The sequence below is a fragment of the Nuphar pumila genome, chromosome 14, assembly GCF_984573655.1.
Source record: "Nuphar pumila chromosome 14, dmNupPumi1.hap1.1, whole genome shotgun sequence".
Classification (NCBI taxonomy): Eukaryota; Viridiplantae; Streptophyta; class Magnoliopsida; order Nymphaeales; family Nymphaeaceae; genus Nuphar; species Nuphar pumila.
In genome coordinates, this window is record NC_143262.1 from 81,682,877 (window position 1) to 81,692,401 (window position 9,525).

General features: G+C 41.1%; 1 protein-coding gene across 1 annotated transcript; it reads left to right on the forward strand.

Annotated features, from left to right (window-relative positions):
- Positions 1 to 3,140: 3,140 nt before the first annotated feature.
- Positions 3,141 to 6,864, forward strand: LOC149817114 (uncharacterized). Its single transcript, XM_089987031.1, has 6 exons — positions 3,141 to 3,399; positions 3,491 to 3,672; positions 3,767 to 5,752; positions 5,828 to 5,981; positions 6,100 to 6,503; positions 6,598 to 6,864. Exons 1-6 carry the CDS (start codon positions 3,141 to 3,143, stop codon positions 6,862 to 6,864), a joined length of 3,252 nt encoding a protein of 1,083 aa, XP_089843157.1.
- Positions 6,865 to 9,525: the final 2,661 nt, after the last annotated feature.

Genomic DNA, 9,525 nt, shown 5'->3' on the forward strand with positions numbered 1-9,525 from the left:
ATCCTTCGATTTCCTATCTCTCATCTTTGCAAGCCTATAAATATCCTTCTCGCCTTCTTTGGTATCCAACTTGTCATAAACCTCCTTATATACCTTAGCCCTCGCGTTTCGAACAACTTTTTTAGCTTCCTTCTTTGCTATCATATACTTCTCCAAATTCTCATTATCACGACTCTTACTTAGATTTCTATAACACTCTCTTTTAACCTTAATAGCTAATTTGACATCCTCGTTCCACCATGATGTATCCTTACCTAGTGGTGCACCGCCTTTAGACTCACCCAATACCTCCTTAGCTACTTTTCTCATACCACCCGCTATCTTATTCCACATTGATTCTGAATCCTCCTCGAGACACCAATCAACTTCCTTAACTACCTGCTCTACAAACATTCCTTGTTTAGCTCCTTTCAGTGCCCACCACTTAATTCTAGGATCTATCCTATGTCTATCCCTTTTGCGGCATTGTCTAATTCTAAGATCTAAAATTAAGACTCTATGTTGTGTAGCTACACTTTCTCCTGGTATAACCTTACAATCGATGCAACAACCCCTATCTCTCTTTCTAAGTAGGAAAAAATCTATCTGACTCGTATTAACCCCACTTTTAAATGTTACTAGGTGAGACTCCCTCTTCCTAAACCAAGTGTTTGCTAAGATCATATCATAGGACAAACAAAAATCTAAAATCCTTTCTCCACTTTCATTTCTTTCTCCTATACCATAGCCTCCATGGATATTCTCAAATCCATCCCTACTAATGCCTACATGTCCATTAAGGTCACCGCCGATGAAAAGCTTTTCTCCATAAGATGTCTCTTGTACTACTCCATCTAAATCTTCCCAAAATTGATGCTTAATGGAATCATCTAAACCTACTTGAGGTGCATAAACACTAATAATATTAATAATATCCGTACCTAATACTAATTTAATAAGTAAAATTCTATCACCCTTCCTACGGACCTCAACTACATTATCTATAAACTGACGACTCATAGCAATCCCTACTCCATTCCTATTCCTATTTATTCCTGTATACCAAATCTTATATCCCCAAGGTTCTATCACTTTAGCTTTCTCACCTACCCATTTGGTCTCTTGAAGACATAAAATATCAATCTTTCTCCTACACATAACATCTACTAACTCTACCAACTTACCAGTTAAAGACCCTATGTTCCAAGTGGCTAACCTAATATGCACTGTTTTCGAGATAAAAAGTAATAAGATTTTATCGCTAAGCTTACTATTTGCAAACCAAATAGTTCAATCATATGCTATAAATATACTATAAGATGAAAAATATACTTTTTATTAATTGACTAGCTTACATGAGTCTACCGGAGCCAAAGTACCTGTTCTTCATTTTTTTTTATTTTCGGAGAAACCGCTCCAGGCGCAGAGACCTAGCCATGCTGGCTCAGCCTGCCGTACTTACGGTGTCAGCATAAAACTCTGAGGGCTTACCCCTCGACCCCATGGAGTTGCCAAGCTTTGGGGGGGGGGGGGGCATGGGATTTGAAGCTAGACTGCCTGTCAAAGGGTCTAGGCCCCATCCCACTACACCAAACCCCTTGTTCATGTTCAGGTTGCCGGACCTATTTTTCAAATTTGAAAATGGTGCCATGAGTGGCTCAGCCTGTTTTCTGGCCATAGTGCCACCCTAGAACTTTAACAGTACTAAGACCTAGGCAACCAAATACTAATGATGGTACCTCTTCCAATGGTTATACACACTATGTAGCAGAAAATACTCAACCATCTGCTTCTATTTTTTATATTTTGATAACCAGGTAGAAACCGTTTAGCTCTGTGTTTGTCTGCATAAATCTTCAAGTGCCTCTTTCCCACCAGGAAGTACACCCAGCTTTGGCCTCGTAACAACGGGTGTGTCCCATGAGTTTCGAACTTGTGACATTCCATGAACTTGGTGACATGCACGAGTCACTCCTACCAGATGGGTGTAGCTTCTTATGTTCATCTGCTACTATTCCAAACATCTAAATTATCGAGTTATCGAATGTAGAGTTGTCCATTGCTCACTCAAACCCCATCTTGGTACACGATGCTCCCCCGACCAACGTTCTTGTCAGTTTCGTTGGAAAAATCGGTCTTCAAACATCTTTTCAGAAGATTTGGGACTACTTGGAATATTAGGATGGTTGGCTCTCTCAATCAAATTTTTTCTTATACTTTTTTGGATAGGCAAGTTAAGGCCTTTTTTTTAAACCTGTAAATAGGGGCAGCCATGGGGCCGGCCTGGCTCGATAAGGCCCCGACAGAACGGACCCATATCTTGGCCCGTGCCCAGACCGACTCAGTTATACTCGGGCTCGAGTCAGGCTCCTGGGCCGATCTGATTCGGGCTGGGGCTTCAAAATGAAGCCCGAGCCCGACCCGATAGTCCGATGGCCACGCCTACCCGTAAAGAGGGTGGAAAAAGATTCAGTACGAAATAAAACGCAAATAAAAAATTGAAACTAGGGATGGCAGTGGGGCGGGGCAGGGTGGGGGGACAAGGTCTCCACCCCCACCCCGCCTCCCCGGCGGGGATGGATTTTATCCTCCACCCCCGCCTTGATCCCTGTTTCATATCCTCCATCCCCGGTTCAAACGGGATGAGGCGGGGCGGGGTGGGGATATTGCGGGGAAAAGTGGTCGGGGCAGGGATGAGGCGGGGATCGTGGCGGGGGCTGGGCGGGGAAAAGTGCACGTCCATCCCCGCCTCCACCCCCGGACCGGGATGGATTTTAACCTTAGTCCCCGCCTCCATCCCCGTTTCGTACCCTTCATCCCGGGTCCAAACGGGGCGGGGCCCGCTTTCCCCCGGTCCACTGCCATCCCTAATTGAAACCATGTCATTGGAGCAAATTATTGGGGATTTAGTACGAAAACAGATTTTGATTGCTGCCCGTTTGAAGGGAGCCCTCTAAAAAACGGTCGCCCTTCAAATCAGTATAGCCGTTGCGGTAACGGCCATATTTCTTGCTGCTATTTCAAAATGACCCCAAAAATCAAACCGGTCATTTAAGGATCAATCTTCGACGCTTCGTTGCTTTTTCTTCAATCGTCTCTCTCTTGCAAGCTGATTTTCTAAAGCAGAATCAGAAAATCTGAGAGACAAAAGGGAAGCAACCATGGATCAGAAAAAGGAAGAGGAGAGCAAGATGATTCCCGTCTTCACCGTGTTCAAGAACGGAGCCCACGTCAAGAACATCATCCTCCGAAACCCATCGGTTTCAGAGCCCGAACTCAACCAAGAAGACGTGACTCTGATGGTTGGTCGTCACCCTGATTGTGATATTGTTCTAGAGCACCCTAGCATCAGCCGCTGCCATCTTCAGCTCAAGTTCAACGAGTCTTCGAGGAGGCTCTTGGTAACGGATCTGTCCTCAGGTACTCAATCTTTCAATTTCTTGTGATACCCAAATGGTTGATTTAGTTTTGTATCCAAAAGATTTGATGAGAAGATCATGTTTGTGTGCAGTTCATGGAACAATGATCTCTGGACGAAAAATGGACCCCCAAGTTTCTGTGCAAGTCGAAGAAGGAGACGTTCTGAAGCTTGGAGCTTCAACAAGAATGTATAAGCTTAGATGGGTATCGTCGATTTCCGATTTAGAGGCTGAAAATGAGATGCCATCATCATCTTTTTCCCCAAATCAAGAGGTAACAATGTTACCAAGTCCCCCCCCCCTCTGTTTTCAGCATTACCCTGTGTCTTTGTGGAGTTATTCTTCTCATGTCAATGAATTTGTTACAGCAGGAGGGGAATGATGGATTTGTTGGTGCTGATGAACCTGATAAATGGTCTGCATCAGCACCTCCTACGGAGATTGAATCTGCATACTCTTCATTACCAGAAGCTTCGTTGGTCGGGCAGATGATATCTGGAAAAGAAAATCAAGGATCTCGTAGCTGTGGGATTAAGGAAAAGTCCGGCACTGTGAATCTTTGGCTCCGAAGGTGCGTGTCTTCAAGCGCCCCTCGTATTCTTACCAATGCGAGGAATGACGAAGGCCTTGACATGGGATTGGATGATGAGATCAATGATTTAGACGGCAATGATGCCACAATTATCGGTCAGCCTAAGGACAGAAACAGCATAGATGTAATTGACAGTCAAGAAGAACAATTTGTTTTGCGCAAAGACAATCTGAGCACCAACTATTTCAATGTTCTCCAATCAGATAAGGCTTCCCGTGAAAACTTGGATACCGAAGTCTGCGTCTGCCAGGATGCTATAACCACTAATCTCACCTCAGGATCAATGGTGCAGCATGAAGAGCAGGTAATTCTGCATGTGTCATATTTGGATAATTTTAATGAAGAGGAAGACATGTTCTTGCTAAATAAGATCTCCACTCCACAAACTTCTCAATGCATTTCAAAATCAAGAGGGGAAGCTGCCTCTGAAAATGCATTTGAAGTCAAGGAGAACCGGGTCACGGGATATTTTGATGGTCTCCAATTAGATAATGTAGTAGCAAGAGAAAACTCGGAGGCTGAACTTAGCAATTGCAATTATCCTGCAACCTCGAACAATAGATGGGGGACACAGTTGGAGCAGCGGTTTCCCTATAACTCACTTTGCAGAAGTGTTAGTGAAGAAACAAATCCTTTCTCTTCAGATCAGGAAAATTTATCTCCAAAATCAAATACCAAAATTACCTGTGAAAGCTTGGTTGAAGCAAGTAACAATAAGACACCTGTGACTGCTGAACATAGAACAAGGCAGCATCAGTTGCTGGGATCATCTTTAGATGCCGGTTTCCCATCAGATCAGGAGAATTTGACACCAAAATCAAATACCAAAGTTGCCTGTGAAAGCTTGGTTGAAGCAAGTGATGACAATAAGACACCTGTGGATGCTGAACAGGGTACAAAGCAGCATCAGTTTCTGGGATCATCTTTAGGTGCTGGTTTCCCATCAGCTCAGGAGAATTTGACACCAAAATCAAATACCAAAGTTACCTCTGAAAGCTTGGTTGAAGCGAGTAACAATCGGATACCTGTGACTGCTGAACAGGGTACAAAGCAGCATCAGTTGCTGTTATCTTTAAGTGCTGGTTTCACAAAGTCTGATAGGGAAGATATCATCCCATCAGAAGAGGAGAACCCCACTTATCAAGTTCCTTCTAATGTTTTAAAATCAAGGAGGCGGCTTTACTACGGTCATCTAGATGAAGCTGGAAGCAGCAGAACACCTATGAGTGTTGAACAGCAAGCTAAGGAGCATGGGTTGCAAGGTTCATCTCCACTGGTTCATAGTATCACCAACTATGATATGGAAGATATGTTCCCGTCAGATAAGGAGAATTTAACTCCACAAGTTCCCTCAACACGTGTTTTAAAGTCGAGTATGAAACTTACCTGCAAAAAGTTGATCATGGAAGCCGAAAACTGCAGAATCATCGCAGCTGCTAGTCTGGACATGAAGCAGCGAGAGTGGCATGGTGGTTCACCCTTGGATGGTTTCAGAAACTCCATTACAGACGATATGTTTCTATCTGGCAAAGAGAATGTGACCCCAAAAGTTTCTCGAGCTTTGAAGTTGAAGACTCGGAATCCATCAAAGTTCAAAGAGGAGATGATCTTCAAAAAGAGGTCAGAAGAAAGAGTACCTTTCCAAAATTTGCTCCTGAATTCTCCTGACAATTCCAAACAATCTCCTAGCATCACTGCATCAAGAACTAGCTATAATGTTACATGCCAAAAGTCTGGTGCGGACAAGAGTTCTTCTTCTGTGGTAAGCAAATGCAAGCCTCTTGTATTTCTTATCCTTTATTTTGTTGGATGAGAAAACCAATTGAACATGGTGCAGATTCAGTCTGTAAATCTTCAAGCTGTTGAGAACATGGCAAAAAAGAAATGGTACATGGTGGTTGACACAAGTTGCCTACTGAATGCACAGTCCAGAAGGTCACTCAAGTTGATGGAAGGACTGAAAGGGACTCAGCTTATTGTCTCAAGAATGGGTAAAAACCAAATTTTAAAACTGGCATTTTTGCGCTAAGTTTGATTATGTTATCTGCTTTATTTATTTAAAATGATTCCATTATAATGTGCTTCTTCTTAATGCTGTTTCTGGTCCAGTTGTTAGGGAGTTAGATAGCCTGAAGCACAGAGCAAGCAGGTTCAGAAGAGAATCAGAGGCTTCTTTGATCATGCAATGGATAGAGGAGTGTATGTTGAAAATGAGCTGGTGGATTCATGTGCAGAGCTCCAGTGAGTGCGTTCCAGTATCTGCAACTCCTCCAGTGTCTCCTCACACGCAACCAAGCCAAGGAGGCAGTGAATCCAGTGGCTGCAATGCAGCTAGTTTTGTTACTGCCGGCCAGATTTCATTCTCCAATTATGGGACTTTTTCAGAGATAGTTTCACCTACAGCAGAAGATCACATTCTTGAATGTGCACTCCTCTTCAAGAGACTAAAGACAGATGGACAGCTCGTCCTTTTAACGAAGGAGGTTGGCCTGAAAATTAAAGCCATGGCAGAGGTAATATCAAACTTCTCCCTTCCAATTTTTAGAGCTCATTTTCATAATGCTTCCTTCCTATGTCTAATTACTTTTGTAAACCTGATGCTTTTAGGGGCTGATCTGTGAGACCCCAGAGGAGTTCTGTCAGAGTCTGGTGAACCCATACTCGGAAAGGTTCTTGTGGTTGGAAAGCACTCCAAGAGGACCAACTTGGTCCAGCTTCGATAACGATGGCAGCTTGAGAGGGACTTATCATGAACCTGTGAGAGCACCAAAGGACCCCTTCAAGAAGAAAGTGTTTACTGAGGAGGGCGCTAAGGGTCTGAAACTTATACTGTGCCATAATTATCATTATGGGCAGAACAATTTACCTGCATAGGACTCTTTTCAAGTAAGCATACTGCTGTATTGCAATTAGTACAGCAGTCGCAAGTTCATATCAATCATTATCATGTATTGGCAATGACAATTTAGTTGGGGAGACCAACTCTTAGTAGTAGATCTCATTTTTCATGTTTCAGTTTGTGCAATTATGGCAGCACTCACGTGCTCCTGTTTTTTCAGTTTTCATGTTGCAAGGCCAGTATGCTTTAAATTCATCAAAATATATATGCCCTTTTCTATAGACCACCAAATCATCTCATAGTTTGAGAGAATTCATTTGAATAAGGAATCCTTGAGTCCCTCTTCGCAATGTTCTGCTAGAGAGAGCAGCAAAGCACCTAAGAAGTTTGAGGTTCAATTCTATGAGCACAATGAATTGGTTATTATTTTCTGTTACAATCAAACTTACATGGATTTTTTATCATCTTATGATTAATATGAAAATGAAACTCATCTTATATATTTGAATTTCAATGATGAGATCATTGTTATTCTTAAAAAGCCATAAACAACTGATACAAAATACTTAAAAAAAAATAAAGAATACAACTAAGACTACTTATATCGCTGATGGGTGCTCCGCGTGATTGGTAGGAGCTGTCAGTGCACGTCCCTTGTGGTGGGATGTTGCAGATTCAAAACCCATGTACGTTTAAAAAAAATACTAGACTTGTATATCAAAGTAGATAAGTTAAAAAATTTGTGAGAATCTTAGAATCATTCACTTGATTATAACTACTTTCAGTATTGATCATAATGGTTTATAAAATTTGCATTTTTTATATAGGAAGATGCCTAATCTCTGATGCAATAACTTAGAACCATTAGATATCATTCTTTCCACTGGGAGTGTACAACTATTTTCTATGTCTATACTCAAAGAACCTCTCCATCTTGGTTATACACTGTGAGATAAATAACAAACATTTGAGGTTTTCTAAAAGGTTATTAAGAAATTACCTATACAAAAAGCTAAATGCAATCAGAGTGCATTTTCATAGTTCCTTTTTCAAACATAAAAAACGATAGACCCAACATTGATCTCTATCATGCTCTTGACTTTATGAACAAAGGGCTATAGGCCAAGCCTTATGGTGTGCATGATAGGACTTGAAAGATAAACTCGGTTGAGGATCCTTGACATGATCAACTTTACATGATTCCAATATTTCATCTCTTCTTGTGCAGTGTAATGATGATCTAGCTACCAGCTTCTTCAATTTCTTGAACATAATTAAAATAATCTTTTTACTGCCAAGACTAACATGTAAACTTTTTCTATAATGTATGCAATTCAACTTGCCTTTTTACATAGTGCCATTGGAATAATACGCTTCTCTTTCCCTCCTTACTACCTTCAAAATTTATTCTATCGGATGATATATGGTCACTTAAAAGATCTGATCTCTTCACACTAGACCTTCTAAAGGATATTAAGGCTCTGTTTGGGAGTCTTGAATCAGAGGTGTGTTGCAGGTTTCCCCCAGCGCTCTCATGCTCTCTGCTGTTTGGGAGCAGTGGTGTTGCCAAAACACTGAATTGGGAAAGGAGTTGGCAGCCCCAACACCACACTTCAACTCCATCCTCAACAACACATTTTGGCAAAACTAGATTTGGCAACACATGGAAATGGTGTTTCCATCTCAATGCAAGGCACCCAAACAGATTCTAATTTTTTTCTGTCGTTTTCTCTTTGAAGAGGAACATACATAGTACCAAAGTTTGGGTTATTCTTCATGCCTTTTGATATTGGACTTGACATGTTATATCTATGTGAGTGCAAAAGTACGAGTCACCTTGGATGGAAGAAGACAATTTTGTAAAGCATTGGCGAATCTACACAAGCACAAGTCACCAAACACAGGAATTTAGTTCCTCATGTTATTAACCAGATTTTCACTACACAAGTTTTCCAGAATTATTGGAGCCAATAATTCTGGAAAACTTGTGTAGTGAAAATCTGGTTAATAACATGAGGAACTAAATTCAAGGCAAATCTACCAAGTGCTTTTAATTAATTTAGATTTTTCAATCATAAAGGGAAGGCTCAAGTCTAGAAGGCACTCAGGACCTTTTATTTGTTTTTTTAGATAATCCAAGAACCACCCCATTTCTATGGAAACTTGTTTGCATAAAATTGATTCTATCATTATGGAATATGAGATGATCCTTATATACAACTGATATACAGGTAGATCCCTTGATAATAGGAGATAAAATCGCCAGTTACAAAAGACCGACAATCTTGCCAAATGAGTCAAGGATAGAATCACACATGATTTGATGATCATGCATGATCTTATCCGGAAGATCCTTATCTTTACCAGATATCACACATGATTCAAATCATGTTTTATCCTTATCACTTTGACACTCTCCCTCAAGCTGAGGAGTGAAGATATGTGACTCCCAGCTTGCTTATGAGAATTTGAAACTGATCGTGTGCAAGTTGTAACTTTATAGAAAACATATTTGGTGCATATGACCCCTGATTGCACTTTTTCATGAACAAGATGACAATCTAATTCTCGATATGTCTGGTTCGCTCATGAAATACCAGGTTTGCCATGATATGTATTGCCGATTGATTGTCACAATACAATATCATTGTACCTTTGGAGATAATTCTAAAATCAGCTAGAAGTGCTTTCAACCA

Coding starts and splice junctions, on each gene's coding strand:
- LOC149817114 (XM_089987031.1), top strand. CDS start 3,141: ATGGATCAGAAAAAGGAAGAGGAGAGCAAGATGATTCCCGTCTTCACC. Junction 3,400..3,490: donor GGTAACGGATCTGTCCTCAG/GTACTCAATCTT, acceptor GTTTGTGTGCAG/TTCATGGAACAATGATCTCT. Junction 6,504..6,597: donor AAATTAAAGCCATGGCAGAG/GTAATATCAAAC, acceptor TGATGCTTTTAG/GGGCTGATCTGTGAGACCCC.